General features: G+C 36.5%; 2 protein-coding genes and 1 long non-coding RNA gene across 3 annotated transcripts; 2 read left to right on the top strand and 1 right to left on the bottom strand.

Annotated features, from left to right (window-relative positions):
* Window positions 1-411: 411 nt before the first annotated feature.
* LOC110766086 (glucose-6-phosphate 1-dehydrogenase 6, cytoplasmic) lies at window positions 412-5,448 on the bottom strand. The gene is made up of 16 exons (XM_021969348.2): window positions 5,222-5,448; window positions 4,618-4,862; window positions 4,312-4,397; window positions 4,062-4,128; window positions 3,783-3,969; window positions 3,441-3,598; window positions 3,277-3,345; window positions 3,075-3,133; window positions 2,799-2,835; window positions 2,364-2,435; window positions 2,008-2,155; window positions 1,760-1,855; window positions 1,574-1,644; window positions 1,151-1,266; window positions 831-876; window positions 412-751 (listed from the first exon to the last, which is right to left on the bottom strand). Exons 2-16 carry the CDS (start codon window positions 4,786-4,788, stop codon window positions 584-586), a joined length of 1,551 nt encoding a protein of 516 aa, XP_021825040.1. The 5' UTR covers window positions 4,789-4,862; window positions 5,222-5,448; the 3' UTR covers window positions 412-583.
* Window positions 5,449-6,542: 1,094 nt separating this feature from the next.
* Window positions 6,543-12,724, top strand: RAD5 (DNA/RNA helicase protein). The gene is made up of 20 exons (XM_088250947.1): window positions 6,543-7,228; window positions 7,317-7,450; window positions 7,634-7,769; window positions 7,890-7,943; window positions 8,019-8,165; window positions 8,256-8,407; window positions 8,479-8,563; window positions 8,656-8,928; window positions 9,083-9,229; window positions 9,359-9,514; window positions 9,824-9,891; window positions 10,088-10,210; window positions 10,285-10,384; window positions 10,468-10,580; window positions 10,699-10,977; window positions 11,104-11,304; window positions 11,517-11,610; window positions 11,727-11,798; window positions 11,876-11,974; window positions 12,142-12,724. Exons 1-20 carry the CDS (start codon window positions 6,683-6,685, stop codon window positions 12,262-12,264), a joined length of 3,102 nt encoding a protein of 1,033 aa, XP_088107073.1. The 5' UTR covers window positions 6,543-6,682; the 3' UTR covers window positions 12,265-12,724.
* Window positions 12,725-22,634: 9,910 nt separating this feature from the next.
* On the top strand, window positions 22,635-23,319 carry LOC110745475 (uncharacterized). Its single transcript, XR_015834380.1, has 3 exons — window positions 22,635-22,736; window positions 22,855-23,133; window positions 23,260-23,319. It is a non-coding gene; the product is annotated as an uncharacterized LOC110745475 (long non-coding RNA).
* Window positions 23,320-23,407: the final 88 nt, after the last annotated feature.

Here is a 23,407-nt window from a genome sequence, read left to right as displayed (position 1 = left end):
GGAGTTGGATCATTAAGGAGGATTAAATCGCGATCATTAAGGAGGGTTAAATCGCACAATTAGGAAAGGTTAAAAAGGATAAGCATATTGCTAATTGTAAGTTGTAAGTTGTGACATAGACATTCTATCTACTATAGTACGGATGCTCCTTTGTAAAATATATTATATTCGCAGAGGCTCCAAAATCAGTTAATTTCAAGCATTTTATCTAACTTAGCATAAAGTAACCGCTAAGCTATCTTCCATTGATTATCATATAAATTATATTTATGTCACAATCAAATGATCAAAGTGCTCTGCTCCATCCAAGTGGGATGAAGCAACAACAGCTCCTCATCTCACCTTTAACCGGGCATTTTGAATTTGCAGACATCTGGAATTTCACAATTCACATCATCAGGGACATATGGCTTACGAATCGAAAACACAACATTTAATTATTTGGAATCACACATCATTTCGATCGCGCACTTATTCTTAAGGCATAACTTACAAAACTTGCAATGTAACAACACCACGTTATGGTTTATGGCACACACTGGATAAGGGAAAGCCCAAGCTGAAACTTAAAAAGGCAAGCCTTCTACAAGGTGGGAGGAATCCAGATGTAGCCATGTGTTTGTACGTAACCGGCTTTTTCTAGCAGCGCATCGGCTTCTGCAGGACCCCGACTGCCTGGTTTGTATGGAAGCGGCTTTAAATCACCATTGTCAATTCTGTGCAGAAGAGGCGTGAAGATTTCCCAGGCCGCCTGATGCGTATTAACACAATAAATCAGTCAAAAGGGAAAATGGCAGTGTGCCAAGAAAATAAGTGCACAATGTAGTTACCTTCAACTCATCTCTGCGTACAAAATGTTGCTGATCGCCTCTTATTCTGAAAACACAAAAAACAAATTCCCTTTGTCATGCTTGAATAATCAATGGGAAGATAAAATATTAAAAATCAGTTGTTTGTATCTTATGTATTATTGTTGCACGGGTCACTTCCTTGCATCCTATGTATTTGTTATTCACATGGTTTAGATATGTAATCCCTCTTTTAACATGTACCAGCCCTTCAAGTTGAGTGGACTTCAACAGTTATAAACAAAAGCAGCATATGGGCTATAATATGAAAGATTCTAGAAATAGAAAGGCAGTGGACCTACGTATCAAGAATTAGACGCTCATAAGCCTCCGGGATTGTTACCCCTTGATATCGTTGCCCATATGACAAGTCTAATTCACTTTGGACAGTTGACATCTCCAGTCCAGGCTGCTTGACCTGCATAACAGACATTGAGCTAGTAAGTGAATGTGATGAAGACAAAGGAATCTCCTAGCTTTTCTCTGCTTAATGAACATGACAAATAAAGCCTGGGTTTCTATTACTTGGATTTTCAGAACCTTTTGAAGTATTCCAACACTATTGAGCAGGATTCAGATTATTGTTCAGAACTTTCTCTAAAGTTGATTAGTAATTTAACGGGAAACCAAGCACCATATGAAAGCTTTGTCTGATACCATGCACATCAGATCTGGAGATATCAGCTAAAAAATATTGTTATTGGACTCAGCAGTGAACACATTACCGTAAGTTTCATGTACATGGCTTCTGAAGGTTGCAAGCGTATTACAAACTCATTTCTCCCTTGCTTCTTACCTAAACAATAAGGTAATAGTGAACCAAATAAGGAATTTATAACACTACCAAAAACAAAATATGGAGTGCAAAAACTACCAACAACAACATATTGAATAATAAAGCTCTGTCTTACATTTGAATATGTCACCAGGCACATCCTTAAATTGAACTCTTATTTCTGCCTTTCTTGAATTTAATGCTTTCCCAGCCTTTAGTATAAAAGGAACACCTGAAGAAAATAGTGTTGATGGTGAGTAAGTTCAATGCATAATATAAATTCATATAACGACCATTATCATTAATCTGCATCTCCAATGCAAGACTACTTCCCAAATGGGAAGTTCAGAAATTAGTTCCAATGAATTGTGAAAGTTACCATACCTTCCCATCTTTCATTGTGGATCCGCAGAACCACAGTTGAAAAAGTTGGAGTGTTTGAGTGGTCAGGAACAGTTGGATCATCCCTATAGCCATCATATTGTCCAAGAACAACTTCATCATCCTCAATTGGTAGTACTGATTGAAGAACCTAAAATGTAAGTTCATTAATCATCAAGTGATACAAAAAGGAATTTGGGAACTAAGAGCACATATTATGAAAGAACATTATAGGTCATATACGGGGACACGTCAAATTGTTTTTATTTTTTGTTTCTTCTGCAAACCTGTTAATAAAATTGTATGATGCCTTATCATATAGAAAGTATTTCATCATAAATGAATTGAGATGTGCATACCTTCACTTTCTCGTCCCTGATATGCTCAGGTTTTAGGGAAATAGGCTTTTCCATGGCAACTAAGCAAAGAACCTGCAGAGAAAATTAGGTATAAATAAATCAGGTGAAAATTTAAATGCCTTTTTTCCTGGTATGATGGTTCCTTGGGAGAGAAGGTTGGAAGAAATTCTGATGCATAAAATTTGTAGACAATTTGGAGATGGGGCCACAATACATAAGGTATACCAATTTTATATAAGTTCTCATCACAAGAGTTCGCATACATTCTTAGTTCTTAGATCTCAAGAAAATTACAACTCTTAAACAAGTAAACTAATTGATATTCAGAGTTATTTGAAACTATTGATTCCTCGAAAATAAAGATATAAATAATATTGTATAGATGGAATTGCTAATAACATCAAATATACCTCGAACTTAATACCAAGGTCTTACCTGCAATAGATGATTTTGAATAATATCACGGATAATTCTGCATGAGAAAGAAAACGGATTAGTTAGTGCATCCTAATTATATTTCACAAATAAAAACCAGATACATTAACAACATAAACTTTTTTCCCCATAGACAGCAGGAAATATGGATGCTAGTAACAAAGATTACTAAAACTCAAGATAATTTAACAATACATAACATTTATAGAGGATGAAATCATTCTTTTTCAGTACTGCTTAAGGAACAAATTGGCACAATAGCACTGTGAAGCATACCCATATTCATCAAAATATCCACCTCGACCTTCAGTTCCAAAATCCTCCCTAAACACAATCTGCCAAATAAACAGAATTAAAAAAATTAAAAGAGGGGATGAAATTTACTGCATCCTAAATGTCTGGAGGTACCACCTGTACTCTATACATTGTCACTGTTATACTGACACCCAAACATCAGCACTGAAGGAAGGATTCTCACCTGTACATTTTCAATGTTGTCTCGGTTCCAGAGGGGCAAAAAAAATCGATTTGCAAACCGAAGTACTAACTGCAAATTTACATACGAATAAAGTATAAGCCGATTTCATTAATATTAATATCCCGCAACGTCTAAGCAAGTCTATGCAGATATTATAATAATACCAGATTCTGCACCAATTCCTTCCCCAAATAGTGATCAATACGGTAAATTTGTGATTCTTCGAACAACTCCCCAATCTGGGTACTGAGTTGCTCTGCAGATTCCAAATCCTTGCCGAAAGGCTTCTCAACAACAATACGAGTCCATCCACCAAGATCAGCTGAAATGATTATAAGCAGACATTTGTAAAGGTTAACACTAACCTGTCATTTAATTTCATTCTGGAACCCTTTAATGCCAACATGTATGATTGCTTGAATCGGGTATAAAAAGAAAAGCTAATTGAAGCTATCCATGTAAATACAGCATGTTTGAAACCTAAATAGTATTGGAAAAAAGCTTACTTTTATTCATGCAACAATGCCTGATCATCCTGCAGACAGAAGGATATACTGATGGAGGAAGTGCAAGATAAAAAAGCCTGCGGGATAATCCGTCCACACCATTTCTTAAGACTTCAGTCTCTGAAATTTCTTTATCAAGCAGCCGAAACCCCTCCTCAGTGTCGTAAGAACCACTTACATATTTGATCTATAAGGAAAAACTATCAAGAAACTGAATATCTGTACAGGAATGATATTATATGGATGGAATTATCAAAAAATGTTGCACAAGGCACTAACCAGTTGCAAAAACTTGGTTACATCTTCCAAGTCTTTTGGTGAAGCTCCTTTGTCCCGGACAAGATATCTGCAGTCATTATCAACCATCAAATACCTCTCATTATACAGCAGTAAAAGAAAATGAACCTAACATTGGTGAAAGTGAGCAAAAAGAAGTGTGAAGTTACGGACTGTAGTAGGAAACTTAACCATTTACACTCATATGAATGGAAATGGACTTGCGGGGAAAATCGTAGGCAAGAAAGCTCACCCACGTATGCGGTTTCTTAGCTCATCATCTGAAATCTTAGTTCTTGCATAGCCAAAAATGTGAACTTCATTTGGTTGCAGAAATCCCTAGAGAACGGCACACCCAAAAACAAAGTCACTATCACAGATTCACAGTGCATGGTTCGACAGCATATTCTACGCAATCCTTAATAAGCACTAAGGAACTTTTTATCAAACTTTAAGGACAACTAGTAACCAAAGAGTGTTAGGGGTTTGTTGCGATTCATATATGTTCATCATCAATCATATTAATTAAGTATGGCAATAAACGAAGTTCAATAGAAACCTGCTGAAAAAGGTTGAAGAGTGCTGGAAAAGTCTTCTTCTTGGCAAGATCACCAGAAGCGCCAAGCACGATGATAGAGAGAGACCCATTTTCAAGCACATGCTCAACGTCTTTCACCGGCTCATTTTTAAAACTATGTCTTTTCTCCATGTGCCATGATCCCGATCCCATTTTCTAAGCTGTACAAGCAGCTCAAAGCTATTCCACAGAGCTAAACCGTAGTTTGATCAGAGGCAGCTCGTGATCTACATGCAAATCAACCAAAGTCAATGTGGCAATTTTTTGCAGTGATAAAGCATTGGAGATTGAGCTCCTTTCTCGCAACCCACTAATTATAATCAAAGTAATTTGCTTTCCTCGGTTTTGTAGGCACCCAAAATATGAATTCAAAAATTTATATATCAAAATTTCACAACAAAGAACTATTCAAAACCAAATTGCTCGTTTCAGTATAGAAAATGGAATTCGAAATTGAAAAAACAGAACAAAATAGAAGCTTGAGAGGCATATTAACACATATCAAAATTGAAAAACTTGGTCTAAGATATCGACAAGCGATCAAAACTGAGTGAGCATATCAACTAAGAAAGCAAAAATTACGAACCTGATCAAGCAGAGCAGATCGAATGCGCAGCAAATTAAGATTGCGATGCTGTGAAAAACAAGTAGAAGGAAAAGATAGTAAAGAGAAGTCAAAAGTGCTTTGAATTCTAAGTGGGAAGTAAGGTTGGGGTTGGTGGTTTGTTGGCGTTTCTTTTTATATATAATTTTTCTCTATTGCAAGTCAGACGCTATGTCGTCTATTCGTTCTTACCGGCCGCCTAATTTGACAGGGAGATTTTTGATGATTTTGATTTCCTTCTACGTCATCTCCCCCCCTGCGTTTCCGCTTATTTCTATTTTCGCCACATCGTTCATTCATTCGGTTCGGGTAAAAGATTAAAAGGGCTAATAATGGAAATATAAGGCTGGCTTAACAGTTTATCGGATTTAATTTGTTCAAACTATAAAGCGTTGGTACTAGAAAACACCTCTTACGTTACAAAAGCGCGTGTGAAAATGCTAGTATTAATTTTTTTAAAAAAAAAAATTCAATTTTATTTATTTTATATTATAAAAGAAAATTTATTTACAACAAGGGAAGATAAATATTCAAATTTGAAATCTCATTGTATTATAAAGAGATAATTCGAACTCAAGACCTCAAATTAATAAAGCTAAACACCTCCGCATATTTGTTTATAGTTTTTATAATATTAGCCGTTTAGATTTCACCAACTATAACATGAAAATATTCTATTAAAATATTAATCAGTAAATATGTATTCAATATTAAAAGTATAAAACAATAATATGTCAAAAGGCAAAATTGGCATGAATCACAAGAATAAAATAAAATTATTACTACCTTACCTTACCTAACTATGATGTTTGCATCATATAAAAAAATTTGGAAATTATTAGGGTTGTTATGGGAAATTACTTGTATAAAAATAAAAATAAAAATAAAAGGAAAATAACTTGTATATGATAAGAGAGATACAACAACATGAGACAATGACGTTTCTCTCATTGTTTCATTATTTAAAGAATTTCATAAAAATTCCTCATATTTTATTAAACATTTTGTGTTTAGGATTGAAAGTTAAATTTTATATTAAATTAAATGAAAAATCTAAACGGATAAAAGAAAAACATTATTAAATTAACATGTGACCTTCCACATGCAATCACATGCGGAACACGTGTCACGTCACGTGCGTGTGATAGAAGCCTCCGTCCCGCAATTCATATATTACCGTCCCCGCCATTTCTCATCTCTTTACAATCTCACTCGCGCCTTTTTCTGTTGCAGACACACAATGCTAAAACTACGCCTCTGCCATCTTGTACCGCCGCTCATCTTAGCACTGGGGTTTTGCAAAACTCTGACCTCTCTGAAACCCTAATTGCTAATTCTAAACCAGCCCCAGCAGGGGTCTCACACTCAATCCTACACTCTCGAACTTCAATTCGCACACGTGTGATTAGGGTTAGGGTTTTTGTTTTTCGAAAAATTTTCACGATGGGGAACAAGGTTACGGAGGAACTGTTGTCTACCGTCCGAACAATCGTCGGCTCGGCATACTCGGACATGGACATAATCAGAGCCCTGCACATGGCCAACAACGACGTCACCGCCGCAATCAACATAATCTTCGACACGCCCAGTTTCAAATCGAAAGAAAGATCAGGTTTTCCAAAGAAGCCCAAACTTTTGAGCTCCGATGTCGTGAATTCGAACCAGAATGGCGGTCAGAAGAGTAATTGCTCATTGGGGAACGGAGGAAATGGTAGTAGATGTCCCAGTAATTCAGGTGATGACGTTGTTGAATATGTTGCTCGGTGTGAGAGCTTGGTGGGGAGCGAGTGGTGGTTTGTGGGCTGCAGCGAAGTGGCCGGTCTTTCAACGTGTAGAGGTAGGAGGATCAAGACTGGAGACGAAGTGGATTTCACTTTTCCGTTAAAGAGCAGTTCGATTTCGCCGTCTCCCGGCAAGGGTTTTGGGAGGGGACGTCAGGTGGCTACTTGTTCAGAGATTGTGAGGTTCTCAACAAAAGATTCGGGAGAGGTAAATTTTTGGAGAATTGGGAATGCGATGTAATTGGTTGGCTATTTATAATTTGATTTATTGTGTTTGAATTAATGGGTTTTGGTAGATTGGTCGAATACCTAAGGAATGGGCTCGGTGTCTATTGCCAATTGTGAGGGATAAGAAGATTAGAATTGAGGGGCATTGCAAATCTGCTCCTGATATCTTGAGCATTATGGACACCATTGTTTTGTCAATAAGGTATACTCTTCGTTAAGAAATATATTTTCAATAATTTATTAGCTGCCCATTTGGAAAATTAGTGACAGTTCTGAAGTACAGTTTCCATGCAAATCCTTTCTAGGACTGTTGCATGATTTGTATTGGTTGAGTAATGTTTATGGTAAATGACTTTGATTTATTTTTTTCATGGGGTTGATTCAGCGTGTATATCAATAGTTCAATGTTCCTTAAGCAAAACAAGACCTTGCTTAAGGCAGCGAATAACTCCACAGAGGAAACAGTGGTTCATCCTCTCCCAACATTGTTCTCGTTGCTAGGCCTAACTCCTTTCAAGAAGGTGATCATTTTTATAATGACTTGTGGACCCTCTTATGGAAATTCTGTATATGGCATTGCTTTAAACTTCTTTCTTTTTGTTCAGAGGTGGTGATGTTGTATTCCTTTATTTTTTTAATAGGCAGAATTCACTCCCAGTGACTTGAATACGAGAAAGCGCCCTTTGGACCCGAAGGTATTGACACGACAATCACTATTATCTATTCTAATTGTGTTCTCAGGATTTCAGTGCATAATTTTACCTGAACAGGACAGTTCTGGGCTTTGTGCCCCAGTGCTACTTGCCAATAAGCCTAAAAACCCTGGTAGAAATGGAGGTGAAGTTGAAAATGAGGAGTCCATTTCAGATGCTGACCTTGATAACATTGTTGGTGTTGGAGACAGCTCTCAGCTAGAGGTATTGTGACTTATGCAAGCATCTTTTTACATGCATGGAGCTTGCTCCTGCATAGAGCTGAAAAATCACCAAGGAAGTATTGTATTTCAGGAAATGGATCCTCCAAGCACACTTCAGTGTGAACTTCGTCCATACCAGAAGCAGGCTGTCCATTGGATGATCCAACTGGAAAAGGGACAATGCATCGATGAGGGAGCAATGACTCTTCACCCTTGTTGGGAGGCATATCGTCTTGCAGACAAGTATGTTGGGCTGTTAACCTTGTATTATGCTACCTTATGATTCAATATTTATTGGGGTGTTTTGCATATAGGAGAGACCGTGTTATCTATTTGAATGCATTTTCTGGGGATGCAACAACAGAGTTTCCAAGCACACTTCAAATGGCCAGAGGAGGAGTATGTCTCAAGTTGGCTCAAACCTTAATTAAATATTTTTTCAAACTTTATTTTTATGTGTTGATTGTATTGCCTTTATCGTGCATTTGAAGATTCTGGCTGATTCTATGGGCTTGGGGAAGACCATTATGACAATAGCACTCCTTCTTGCTCATTCAGGACATGGATTATCAGGTAGTCACCCTACAAGCCAGTCCTCCAGTGAAGATATTGAAATTAGTGACATTTCAGACCATTCCCCATCAAACCTACCAAAGAAGGTCACAAGCTTTTCAGGATTTGATAAGTTTATGAAGCGAAAAAACACCCTTGCAGATGGTGGCAGTTTGATTATATGTCCAATGACTCTTCTAGGCCAGTGGAAGGTAGTTTTTGTCACTTTAAAGAACACCAATTGTAGTTCTGCATACTTACACCTGCTCTGAAAGTTGGTACTTGCGCCAGTATCAGAGTGTTACGTGCAGAGTGATAAGGATTCTATATTTGGGAGTTAATATAAACATTTGAGTTTGTTGTCAGGCAGAGATTGAAACTCATGCGCAACCTGGATCTTTATCGGTATATGTTCATTATGGACAAAGTAGGCAGAAGGATGCAAAACTTTTAGCTCAAAGTGATGTTGTAATCACTTCATATGGCGTGTTAGCCTCAGAATTTTCTGCAGAGGTAATCTAAACATCTCCTATTTGTATATTGTGCAAATTTTATTAGTTATACATTTCTTAACAGAAGATGAATTTGTGCATCTTTCTTTCTTTCTTTCTTTATACTTTCCCACTCTCTCCCTGCATCTAGAATCCTAAGGACAATGGGGGACTTTACTCGGTTAGTTGGTTTAGAGTGGTTCTTGATGAGGCGCATACCATAAAATCGTCTAAGAGCCAAATTTCTGTTGCTGCTGCTGCTTTAGTTGCTGGTCGTCGATGGTGTCTTACCGGCACACCCATACAGGTGCAGTATTTTATAAGAAATTTATGTAAAGACATCGTGTGGTTCTAGAAAGTTTTTCCTTTTGTGAGAAGTAAATTCACTGTATGTTTTATTATGTTTCTAAGTTTAAAGTAAAGGGAGAATCTCTCCCAACATTCTCAATTCCTTGAAGGAGTCTATTTACTGTCTTGATAGCATAGTAAAGACCCTGATTTTTTAATGCGGCTATCTGTATTGGGATGAATATTTTATTCTTTGAGATAGGAAATTTTATTAATTTTTAGAGGTTCATTTTGTTATGTTTCTTGACATTTAATTTTGTTGCCGTAGAACAACCTGGAGGACATTTACAGTCTTCTTCGGTTTTTGAGGGTTGAACCTTGGGGAAACTGGGCATGGTGAGTTCTATTTTCCTTTTCCAAATGGAACATATGTAGTGTGATGTGGATGCAAAGATTTGAAATTTGAATCATTTGTCAAAGTCTTAGAATCTCACAATTGTATGTGGACACAAACTTTAATTTATATCTGATTCTTCCCCTTTGAGTTGCAGCATGAATACTGTCTGATTTATCTACTCTCTATATAATTCAGGTGGAATAAACTCATCCAAAAACCTTTTGAGGAGGGTGATGAGAGAGGGTTGAATTTGGTTCAATCCATCTTAAAGCCAATCATGTTAAGGAGAACCAAGTTTAGCACAGATCGCAATGGCAGGTGAATTAACGGCCCAAGAAGGTTATTCATTTCAAATTTTCTTTTTGGATCCTAAAGCTTTTTGTTTGTTGTAGGCCAATTTTAGTCCTTCCCCCAGCTGATATTCAGGTGATTTACTGTGAACTCACAGAAGCTGAAAAAGACTTCTATGAGGCCCTCTTTAAAAGATCAAAGGTATATTTGGATTTCCCTGATTGCCAGTTCTTTTGATCTATTGTATAATGCAGTATCATTAACAAGTCTATTTTAATTATCAGGTGAAGTTTGATCAATTTGTGGAGCAAGGACGGGTTCTTCATAATTATGCATCCATATTGGAGTTACTTTTACGTCTTCGCCAATGTTGTGATCATCCATTTCTTGTGATGAGGTGTGTGTTAACCCCCCTTTTTTCCACTTATTGGATTTACGGTAAATGAGTAAAAATGCAGAGTGGAAAATGTCTCAAGTTCATACAACTAAGCGTTAGGCTTGTTTGATTTGTTCAGTCGAGGTGATACACAAGAATTTTCTGACCTGAATAAGCTAGCTAGGCGTTTCCTTAAAGGCAGCCAGAATTCTTTGGAAGGGGAAGCCAAAGATCTGCCTTCACGGGCTTATGTTCAAGAAGTTGTAGAAGAAATGCGTAAGGGGGAAAATGTAGAGTGTCCAATATGTCTTGAAGCCTTTGAAGATGCAGTGTTGACACCTTGTGCTCACCGCTTATGCCGTGAATGTCTCTTGGCAAGTTGGCGGAATTCAACTTCTGGTTTATGTCCTGTGTGTAGGTATATTCAAGTATTACCTTAGTATCTCAATTTATCTGAAGCCAAGGTTTATTTTCTGATCTTCGTGAAGTTTTTATATTGAAATTTACTATTTTAGTCTTAGAATTTAACAGTTTCTCATTACAGGAAGAACATGAGTAAGCAAGATCTTATTACAGCACCAACTGAGAGTCGATTCCAGGTTGACGTTGAGAAAAACTGGGTGGAATCATCCAAAGTTAATATTCTTCTGCGTGAACTTGAATCTCTTCGCTTGTCAGGCTCAAAGAGCATTGTCTTCAGCCAATGGACAGCTTTTCTGGACCTCTTGCAGATCCCTCTTTCTCAGTAAAAATTACCAGATTTTTAAATTTTTTGAAAAAAGTACATTAGTTGTGTGAGTGCATGACTATGCTGAAGCAAGGACAGTACATGTGATGTAATAAAGCAAGGGATATAATTCTCCTCTTTCCACCATATGCTGTTTGTGTTTGAGTTATATTATCCTGGTAATTTGCTGCTCGAGAGTTTGATGAATATTTTTTTAATTTTCCAACTAGGAGTAACATTCCGTTTCTTCGCCTTGATGGGACGCTGAATCAACAGCAGCGTGAACAAGTGTTGAAACAGTTTTCAGAAGATAGTGACATTCTGGTTGTGACTGCTTACTTCATCGTATTCTATTTTGTTTAGTTTTTGTTCCTGGTGTGTATTTTTTTATTCTAGTAAACAGTTTAGATGTAACCGTTGGAGCTTGGTTGTTGTATCAGGTGTTACTAATGTCACTGAAGGCAGGAGGAGTTGGAATAAATCTAACGGCAGCATCAAATGCCTTTGTCTTGGTATGCATACAATTGAGATTTTGAAGATGAATTTGTGATGGGGTAAACTTACAATTGTTGTAATGCCATGTTTGTAGGATCCATGGTGGAATCCAGCTGTGGAGGAACAAGCTGTCATGCGTATTCATCGTATTGGTCAAACAAAAAGGGTGATGATCAGGCGGTTTATCATGAAGGTCCTTTTTCTTATCTGATAAATTTTAATGTCTTATTTCTTTATAATGGACTGGGTCGGGTGGCTCTTACAAAGTTTTGGAATTTCAAAGGGCATCATCACCTATGAATGTGACGACATTCACCCCTCTGATTGGTGTTATATTACTTGGATGTTCATGGATGGCAGGGAACGGTTGAGGAGAAAATGGAAGCAGTACAAGCACGTAAGCAGCGACTCATTTCGGGTGCTTTGACTGACCAAGAAGTTCGAACTGCTCGCATAGAGGAACTAAAGATGCTTTTTACTTGAAGGCATTGGAGAAAATTATTAACTGTTGATTTATGTCACTTTTTCGGGTGGGTTTGAGCACTAAGAGATCCTCATATGGAAATGTTTAAACCCAGAAAGATGAGACAAGATGCTTCTTCCGAGTTGCAGGACTTCGAGGGAGGTTGGTTGAGGCTAATTTGTAATTAAGCTGACAAAATTTGAATTTCTGCCGAGTCGAATCCAAGGACGGTCAGAGCTTGGGCTGTGCAGGGTCGTTATTTTTGCAAGCTGCCTCTAAAGGCGGGTTGGTTCACAGGAAGGATGGAAAGAAGTTAGCACATCCAATCCAATCCAAATGTAGTTTTGATATTGTTAGGATCGCCGCACTGCTACTTAATGGCAGTAAAGTTATTTCAAATCATAGGAATCCTCTGGATTATTCCTTTACAGTTTCTTTGTATAGATTGTTTTATGTATTTATTTAGTAACGTTTGCATCATATTGTTACATTGTACCCGGGATCAAGTTTCCGCTGCCATTGCTGCAAAACATAATCAGTGATATTTGTGTAAAATCAGTTATTGATGACCGCACCATCGATAATATAGAATTGGAGCAAATTGCCTCTCAGATTTGTAAAAGATCAGTTCGGCTACTCAGATTATAATACAAAAAGCTATCACGTTTGGTTTTCTGACACAATTAAATTAAATTTATAAACAGATGGGAAAGGAGTAACGGATATATGGCAAACAGACAAAAGCGGATAAACAAAACGAATATGCTGTGAAAATTTTCTATTTATAGAGGATAGCCGAGCGGCTATACTGTGAAAAATATTCTATTTAAATGGTATCGCCGCACGGCTGTACTTCTGAAAGTTCCTATTTATAGCGTATAGCCGAGGGGCTATACGTTTAAATATTCTATTTATAGAGTTTAGCCGCCCGGCTATACTGTTATAATATTCTATTTAAAGGGTATAGCCGCGCGGCGATACGCTTAAAATATTCTATTTAAAGAGTCTAGCCGATCGGCTGTACTATTTGAATATAATATTTAATGCGTATAGCCGCGCGGCTGTACTGTTTAAATATAATAATTAAATAATACATCCGCGACTGTACTCTTCAAATATTAGAAATGGCCATTTCCTCAGGTGACTAAAGCATAAGATAGATTTTTCTGTATTTCTCGGACCTTCTCACGTTTGGATGCCTCCTCTTTTGCAGTCCTTCCTTTATCTAGCACATCAAAATGATTGTAATGCTACTACTAAATTCATAAAGTAAAAAACAAAAAGAAATTTCCGGTGGAAAAACATATACGCAACAGATTTCTTTGCAGCTTCTCAGTTTCCCTTTCACCTATACAACCATTGGCTGGCTCTACTTTTGCAGAATGATTAGAACCGCAATTGTCGAGGGAACAAAAACAAATGCAACAGCAAAAAAAAATTGAAGAATAAGTTTCTAAAACAATTGGTCCAAAATGAATAAAAGATAAACTGATTGGTACCGTGGGATCCTCATACATCTGAAAACGGCTCCTCGCTTGTTTCATGTTCTTAGCAGCGACAGACTCTGCAATGTAGACACCTTGCTCACTGGAAAGCAAGCCTTCAGGAAATCTGAAACAACTTAAGTGGAGAAAAATTTGAATAAGTTACAGAACCCAAAAAAAAAACATTAAGTACACTAATATATCCTAAACAAATTACAAAACGTAAATGGATCACATTTATCAGGAAAATTTAAATCTCCATAGATCCTGTTACAGCCCAAGAAAACCTAAAGATAAGCAAACAGATTACTAACATTTTTCCAAGACCCAAAAATGCAAAATGGGGCAACATATTACACTCTTCTTCTTCTCCTTCACTTCCGGAACGGCAGACACCTCTTCAATCTCCTCCTGAATATGGTCCAATTCTATGGCTCTGGAACTCGACCCTGTCTCCGCTATCAGAATTTTCTTCGTCAAAATCTGCTACAAGCTGGCGATGTGGGGCTAGGCGGGGGCTAGGCGGCTAGGCGGCTGGGCGGGCCTCCTAGGCGGGTTGGGTCTTTTTTTGGTGCCAAACCCGGAGGACGAAGCAGCCGAAACCGAAGAAAACCAATGGAAGCTTTGAGTTTGATAGAGAAGCGAAATGGCTGCGTCTGCGAGTGTAAGCTTCGTGATAATATTTAAAGAGTATAGCCGAGCGGCTATACAATTAAAATATCCGAATATATTAATATTTGAAACGTCTAGCCGTTCGGCTATACTTTTAAAATATTTGAATGTATTTACCCTTTAAATACACATTTTTGTCCTATTGTTTTAGGGTGTAGGGCTAAAATACCACTTTAGCCCATTGGGCTAGAGTTATTTCTTCAATTATTTTATGGGAGTTTCACTAAAATACCCAAAATGGGGGCTGAAATTATAAAAATACCCAACACCCAAAACACTTTATAAACATACCCAAAACTCATCATTACACACACTCAAAACCCATTTATAAACATACTCAAAACCTATCATTACACACATACCCAAAACCCATTTTGGGTATGTTTCTATGTTTAAATAGTGCTTGGGTATTTTTATAAATACATGTCTAGGATTGGGTATTTTTATAAATATCTATTATTTTATTTATACACGCGATATTGGGGAATGAAAATTTAAATTCTTTCCGATACCTCCCATTCTAATGATTTCCACATATTAGCCCATTGGGCAAGAATAAAAAAATGGATTTTATTTATAACAAATAATACGGGTTAAACCCATAAATACAACAACCGCACATCGCTTTCATGTTCTCAGTAGCGATAGACTCTGCAATGTAGACACCTTGCTCACTGGAAAGCAAGCCTTCATGAAATCTGAAACAACATAGGTGGAAAAAAGATTGAAACAAGTTAGAGAACAAAAAAAAACATTAAGTACGCTAATATATCCTAAACAAGATACGTAAATGGAGCATAGTTATCAAGAAAATTTAAATCTCCATAGGTCCTGTGACAGCCCAAGAAAACCTAAAGATAAGCAAACAGATTACTAACATTTTTCCAAGACCCAAAAGATGCAAAATGGGGCAACATATTACCCTATCTTTGCAAGCATCTAGAACAAATGAACACATCTAGAATAGAGGAGAACTGGAAGATTCAGGAACATCAAGGTTACCAAAAACAGAACAGAATTCCACTTTATTTCTGTCTTTTACCTATCTACTGTTTTTACATGTGAATTGTGAGGCTTCAAAAACAGTAATTATTATATTTTAAAATTTTATAAAAACAAACTAAATACGGAAGGATTGAACCTTCAAAACGTATTGCAATTTCCAAAACAAAAAAATAAATGAATAAATGAATAAAGATCTAAATGTTCATGTCCACTTCTTGGGATTGGCATATTTTGGATTTTATAACTGTCAAAATTGTTTAGTAATCATAGTTTAACCACTGACAAGACCTTCTTATGGAGCCATTAGCCCCTCAGTCGTGTAGGAAAGGGACTTTGCCCAGTCGGCTTTGAGAAGCAGTGTTTGCATCACATTTACCTGGGATCAAGTTTCCGCTGCCATCCCTGCAAAACATAATCAGTGATGAGATTTGTATAAGATCAGTTATTGATGACCACACCAATGATAAAAGAATTTCCATGCTTCAGCTGCAGTAGATAAAGGAAAAAGAAATTACCTCAAGAACCGAAGTGTTTACCATGACAGACATTGCCATCGACATTGTCTCTATGACACCTAACTTTCTCCAGTAACTGCTGCATACACTCAGCAGGATGGACCAGATCACCTTCTGTAGTACCCCAGAAAGCGAATGCCTCCTCCACTTGCTGTAAAAAGAAGAAGATTAGAAACTTTGGCCAAATATAGACTAAAATCAAATACATAATGTAGATTATTAAGGAGGGAAACTTGTAACAGAAGCTTCCTGAGTTCATAAAATCATTGAGGAACTGCATTTTGTCTACAACCATAACACACACAGTGATGAATAAACGAAAAAACGAGTGAATACTACACATATATCACATATATTTCAATTGTGCTTGACAAAATCAGGCTTTGAGACAAGAAAGTATTAACAGGGGAAGTTGGATTGAAAAGCATTCTAATATGAAATTCTTTCTTTGCATATAATCTGAGCTTAAAGGAGGAATATATGTTTAAAAAGCACATATCAAACTTGCAACTTATTTAATAAGGAACACCCAAACAAGATAAATGTAACGGATCTCCAGAACTGTTAAGGAAAAACTAACAAGGCAAAACCTTTGAAGGCGAATTACTTGCCCATTTTTAGAGAGGAGATGGTGGAAGATAGAACAAAAACGGATCTCCAGAACTGTTAGGGATAAGATATTAGAAAGATAGTAGCTTTTTATATATATATTTTTTCCTGGATTTGTTATGTATTCAGACCATATTCAGGTATGTCAACTGGTATAATTCACAAACTTTAAGACACAACAAGATACTTAAAAGATTAAACACAATTCAATCAAAATAGTCCAAAAGCATAAATGCATTGCAAGCAACATCAAAGGTGTATATATGTTACCAGGTCCAGGAGCATCTTCAAAAGTGCGTGCGTCACAATGTGAGCAAGCGCAGATTTAATCTGATCATCCCCTTCAACATCATCGACACATTCCCCTTGTTCATAAGTTTCCACCAAAACAGCAGGATGCACAAATGGGCAGCTTGCCTTGCAAGATCAACTTGAGACATCATAAAAACTGCAAACTGCTGTACACTCTCATCCAATCTCCACCACTTTAAAGCAGGAATGAAGTCTGAAATTTTTGCTACCAGATTGATTATAACAAAATCTCTCCTAATCGATTCACAAACACTAGGATGCCTAAGCTTTACGGCAACCACTATGGGCTTCACCTGTTGACCAGCTCCATGCACTTGAGCAATACGTCCAGATGCTACTGGTTTCTCTTCAAAATTATCAAAACTCTCTGGGAGCTTGCGGCCAAACGCTCGTTCGATAGTTTTCTTCGTGTAGGCAAAGCTTTATTCAGGAGCTTTGGCGATTGAATCATCAGAAAAAATTAAAAATTAAAAATTTCCGCCTAGGCGGCCTAGGCGGGTCTGGGCCTTTTTTTTTAATGATTTATTATTATTATTATTATTTTTAAGAATTTTATTTTCCTGACTTAGGTTAAATTTTGAGTGCTGCTAAATGAACCCTAAAATTAACTGAGTACACCATACTATTAAACTATTTATTGAATTACTAATTTACCCTAATATAAAATGACCAAAAAGAATATATTAAATTGTGAAACAAATGTAATTTTAATAAGCACACTCTAATTTTAATAAGAAAATGCCACGAAATGGCAAAGCCATGAGGGAAACAGGCAGACAAACACTTATCAACCTCCATTGCTTCTTAAGCCTCCTCTTCTCTCCAATAATACCAAACCCGCTTTAAAAACCACCACCATCATCAACCACCCAGGCTCTTCTTGGGTTTAGGGCCCTTTTTTCTTCCTCTTCCTTCACCACAACCACCATTTTTTAGAAACAGAAAGCATCAAATATCCCAATAAAGACTCAAAAGATTCTTGAGCAGTTTAGACTCAGAAAACTCGAACTTCTGCAAACTTTTGCAATTGTACTAGGTTCGAAGTTAAAAAAAAAGCATACTTCTTATATGTTATTTGTGTTTTAGCTGCTAAGACAGTAAGAGAAGGTTCAAAGACCAAGTATCTACGAGCTCTTATGTACCAATACTTGATACAGCGGTAGGGGAGCCTAATAATAGGAAATAGATTTTATAGAAATTTAGTGAAATACCCATTCCTAGACATAAAACTATAAATATACCCTATACCATTCAATATATATAAACACACCCAAAAAAAACCCAAAACTGACAGCTGTTACCTTTTTTAATTTAATTAGATAAATGAAATACCTTTATTACCCATTTAGTATTAAATTAGTTTATTTGAAAAATTTTGGGCGCTCTCTCTCTCATCTCTCTCTGTTCGCTCTCGTCTCTCTGCGTTCGCTCCCGTCTCTCTCCAGCGATCTTGGTGCTCCGGCCACAGCCAGCCGTGAGACTGGTCAGAAAAGGACCGGCTAGGGCCGACGATCAAGTCTGGGCTAAAGCCCAGCCACATCAGCCACTCACGACGCCGCTGCGAGCTCGGAAAGGTCTGTGGATTTCGAGTTTTTCGACGTCATTTCCGGCGACTTCGGCGGTTGTTTCCGTCAATCGAGGTATGAAACTTCATCTACTTTTCGTGCTCTAGCTGTTTATGTATGTGGTTATGATAGATTTTGGAGTTTTGGAAATTAATCAATACACCCTAGATTGTGGTGTTTATGTATATGCAATTGTAGATCCAATTCTTCTTGATTTTATATGTTTATTTTTGTTATTGCCGATTTGGAGGCAAGCTATTGGATTTTATGATTTCGTTCTAATTTGTATTTAGATATTCGTTTGAGTTTTAAATTGTGATTTTAGTTTCTTTTTGTTTATAATTTGGATTGATTTCATATTCGGTTTGGTTGTGGATTTGTTGTTTGAGCTGTGGTTAGAAATTTGTGATATTCGATTTGGTTTTCATATTAATTGAGGTATGCTTTTTCAGTTGAATCTGAGTATATTCGTGTTTTTTCTGTTTTTCAGTGTAAAGTTCCAGTATAGGGTAGTAACACTGCTTGTTTGCTATGAAATCCTATTTCTAATGCATGTCTACCACTGTAAAGTTCCAGTATAGGGTAATAACACTGCTTGTTTGCTATGAAATCCTATTTCTAATGCATATCTACCACTGTAAAGTTCCAGTATAGGGTAATAACACTGTTTTTTTGCTATGAAATCCTATTTATAATGCATATCTACCACTGTAAAGTTCCAGTATAGGGTAATAACACTGCTTGTTTGCTATGAAATCCTATTTCTAATGCATATCTACCACTGTAAAGTTCTAGTATAGGGTAATAACACTGCTTGTTTGCTATGAAATCCTATTTCTAATGCATATCTACCACTGTGAAGTTCCAGTATAGGGTAATAACACTGCTTTTTTGCTGTAAAATCGTATTTGTAATGCACGTCTACCACTGTTAAGTTCCAGTCTAGGGTAATAACACTGCTTGTTTGCTATGAAATCCTATTTCTAATGCACATCTACTAGTGTTATTACCACATACTGGAACTCTACAGTGGTAGACATGCATTACAAATAGGATTTCAGAGGAAACAAGCAGTATTAATACCTTATACTGGAACTTTACAGTGCTAGACGTGCATCAGAAATAGGATTTCAAAGGAAACAAGCAGTGTTATTACTCTATACTGGAACTTTACAGCCATTAATCAGAAATTTCAGTAAACTAGCGACTAAAATAATGATAGTAAATGTCTGAAATTTCAGTATAGGTTTGGTTTGTAAATGTCTTACCTTTGAATCGTTTTCTTGTTGAAATTATTCTCTGAAATTTTGTCTTGGTTTTGTAGGTGAGGTCAGTGTGTGGTGTTTGTTTTTGAAAGTATATCAAGCTTGGTTGTGGTTATGGAGTTTCGGTTTCGAGAGATGAAGAAGACGCTTTGATGAAGACGATGACTGAAGGGACGTTTGGCAAAGATGGTTAATTGAAGTTGCTGGAAGTTACGGTTTTGTTTTCCATTTTTTTGGATAAAAGTTACGGTTTTCTAGATGGTTAAAATGTTTGGGCTTGTTTATAAATTTGGGTTGGGTTGATTTTGGGTGTCTTTTGAGTTTTTTTTCTGTTGGGCTTATAAGTGGCAGCCTTGTAATATATAGTAACTTCAATACCAATTTGTTATTTAATAAATGGGTTTTGGTTGTGTTTATAAAGTGTTTTCCATATGGGGTTTTTTTATAATTTCAACACCCATTTTGGGTATATTAGTGAAGCTCCCTAGATTTTATCCGTTGCCAATGCAAAATTTTAGCATAATGAACTCTCACAACCGGGTGGAAGCACACAAACATTTGACTTGGCATAGCAAACTGATTTTAAATTACATTTAAAAAAATGTAATTTTAATATATTGAATTGTGATAGATTGTATTAGGGTGTACTAGGGGTATTTTTGGTAGTTAAATAAGGTGTACTTAGTTAATTTTATAATTTAATTTAAATATTAAGGTGTACTTAGATCATAGGGTGTACTCAGTTAATTTTAGGGTTCGTTTAGCAGCACTCTAAATTTTTAATGCTTTGTTAAACCCCAGTAATATATCAAAAAAAGAAAGATTGAATCATCAGAAAAAAAAAAAAAAATTAAATCCTCCTAGGCGGGTCTGGGCGTTTTTTTTTTTATAAAAAAAAAAAGATTTTTATTTTCCTGACTTAGGTTAAATTTTAATGCTTTTTTAACCCCCAGTAGTAGACAAAAAAAAAATTTCCTTAAACGATATTCCAAGTTCAAAACATTTATTTTCTATTTGGTGGTAATTTCCGACATGACCCCAATACACGATTCAAAATCCGCTCGATTAAATTTTGTAGAGTGTAGAGTGTCCAAATCCCCTCTTCCCCGTACGTTTTTCCTTGCCATTCAGATCTTCTCCCCGTTGATAAACACAGAAAAAGGAAGTTGGGAAAACAGGCAATACAAATGCCTAGCCAACACTAAACAAAATATTCAAAGATGTAAGATGAAAAGGCAAAATAATTAGCAGCACAGTCACTGACATTTCATATATGGTTAACATTCATACATTGTTTTAGAAAATATGAACCACCTTAACAAAGCACAAGTGTTGCCATATGCAAAAGTTATCTCTTTAAACTCCTAACAATTATCCAACGGCAAGTTGCAGCCACATCAAATAACGGTCAGAATCAGCAGAGTCTTAAAGATAGGGAGTTGCGCTCATCAATTTACAGAACTCATGTGATTCATGTCACAGTTTCAGCCACTTTGGCTTAACAGGTTTTTTCTCTGCAGGCTTCTTCTCTTGAACAACAGGAGGTGATGATGCCTCTGGTATCGTTTCTGGTGCAGACTGGCTCTGCATGCTTAGTGAGGAGTTCCAAACCTTTCAAAGACATGATCTCTTCCTGAAGGAAGGGACTTGACTTGGCATCTGAAGCATCATCTGCTGGACATGACATTACAATAATCAAACATTTCACATTAGCCATTGCTATTTACAATCAAAAGATACATATGGCAACACCAGTGTGAATATTTGTTAGGTAAAAGTTGTGATTCCTTTGCCGGCAACCCCATAATCATAGAAGAGTGTCTCCATTGTGAATATTTCATTTTAAGTTATGAGACCAAAAAAATTTCTATCAGGCATCTCAATGTGCTTGCATCCACAGATAATCCAAAATATAAAAAGCTATAATCTGAATGGTTTGGCCTAGCATAGTTGAATTGCTTCATACCAGTAATAGACTCTTCAGTTTGCGAAGAAGAAGCAGCTGACGTTTCAAAAACACGAATTTCTCTCCCGAACTTTTATTTTGCTGCTGCGAGCTTGGCCTGAACTCTCCCCGACAAAACGAAAAGGCAAAAGTAAATGTAATATCACCCACCACACTCATATTATAGAATGAATCGCGGTGATTTGCACCAATGATTAGTATATACTAACACAGCTATTACAATGTGTACTTGTGATTTTCTAGTTAGATACAATTATATTATTATTATTATTTCTTTATTGAATAATTAGTATTAAATATTTTAATTAACTTCATAAATATCATATTACTTAAGAAATAGTAACTAATTTTTTTCTTTAATAAAATAATTATTCACTAAGTAAACAATAATTAAAGTAATTACAAAAGAGAAATTCAGATCATGGTATTTAAAAGGTATAGCCGTGCGGCTATACTGTTAAATATTCCATTTATAAAGTATGGCTGGCCGGCTATACGTTGAATATATTCTATTTAAAGGGTATAGCCAGGCGGCGATACTGTTAAAATTTTCTATTTATAGAGTATAGCCGCACCGCTGTTCTTTGAAAATATTCTATTTAAAGGGTATCGCCGGGCGGCTATACTTTTAAATATTCCATTTATAATACCCGCGCCACTATACTCTTTAAATATAACAACAAAAATCTGGATTTATTGTGTCGCAAATTTTATTAGTTATACATTTCTTAACAGAAGAAGAATTTGTGCATCTTTCTTTCTTTCTTTTTACTTTCCGCACTCTCTCCTTGCATCTAGAATCCTAAGGACAATGGGGGACTTTACTCTGATATCCAGGTGATTTACTGTGAACTCACAGAAGCTGAAAAAGACTTCTATGAGGCCCTCTTTAAAAGATCAAAAGTATATTCGAATTTCCCTGATTGCCGGTTCTTTTGATCTATTGTATAATGCAGTATCATTAACAAGTCTATTTTAATTATCAGGTGAAGTTTGATCAATTTGTGGAGCAAAGACGGGTTCTTCATAATTATGCATCCATATTGGAGTTACTTTTACGTCTTCGCCAATGTTGTGATCATCCATTTCTTGTGATGAGGTGTGTGTTAACCCCCCTTTTTTCCACTTATTGGATTTACGATAAATGAGTAAAAATGCAGAGTGGAAAATGTCTCAAGTTCATACAACTAAGCATTAGGCTTGTTTGATTTGTTCAGTCGAGGTGATACACAAGAATTTTCTGACCTGAATAAGCTAGCTAGGCGTTTCCTTAAAGGCAGCCAGAATTCTTTGGAAGGGGAAGCCAAAGATCTGCCTTCACGGGCTTATGTTCAAGAAGGTGTAGAAGAAATGCGTAAGGGGGAAAATGTAGAGTGTCCAATATGTCTTGAAGCCTTTGAAGATGCAGTGTTGACACCTTGTGCTCACCGCTTATGCCGTGAATGTCTCTTGGTAAGTTGGCGGAATTCAACTTCTGGTTTATGTCCTGTGTGTAGGTATATTCAAGTATTACCTTAGTATCTCAATTTATCTGAAGCCAAGGTTTATTTTCTGTTCTTCGTGAAGTTTTTATATTGAAATTTACTATTTTAGTCTTAGAATTTAACAGTTTCTCATTACAGGAAGAACATGAGTAAGCAAGATCTTATTACAGCACCAACTGAGAGTCGATTCCAGGTTGATGTTGAGAAAAACTGGGTGGAATCATCCAAAGTTAAAATTCTTCTGCGTGAACTTGAATCTCTTTGCTTGTCAGGCTCAAAGAGCATT

This window comes from Prunus avium, chromosome 3 (genome assembly GCF_965620075.1).
Source record: "Prunus avium chromosome 3, drPruAviu1.hap1.1, whole genome shotgun sequence".
Classification (NCBI taxonomy): Eukaryota; Viridiplantae; Streptophyta; class Magnoliopsida; order Rosales; family Rosaceae; genus Prunus; species Prunus avium.
Note: the sequence above shows the minus strand (reverse complement) of the source record. Positions and strands in the feature narration are given on the sequence as shown.

Coding starts and splice junctions, on each gene's coding strand:
- LOC110766086 (XM_021969348.2), bottom strand. CDS start 4,788: ATGGGATCGGGATCATGGCACATGGAGAAAAGACATAGTTTTAAAAAT. Junction 3,599..3,782: donor GCATTGTTGCATGAATAAAA/GTAAGCTTTTTT, acceptor TAATCATTTCAG/CTGATCTTGGTGGATGGACT. Junction 877..1,150: donor GAGCGTCTAATTCTTGATAC/GTAGGTCCACTG, acceptor TTGTGTTTTCAG/AATAAGAGGCGATCAGCAAC.
- RAD5 (XM_088250947.1), top strand. CDS start 6,683: ATGGGGAACAAGGTTACGGAGGAACTGTTGTCTACCGTCCGAACAATC. Junction 8,408..8,478: donor GCATATCGTCTTGCAGACAA/GTATGTTGGGCT, acceptor TTTTGCATATAG/GAGAGACCGTGTTATCTATT. Junction 9,892..10,087: donor CCTTGGGGAAACTGGGCATG/GTGAGTTCTATT, acceptor TATATAATTCAG/GTGGAATAAACTCATCCAAA.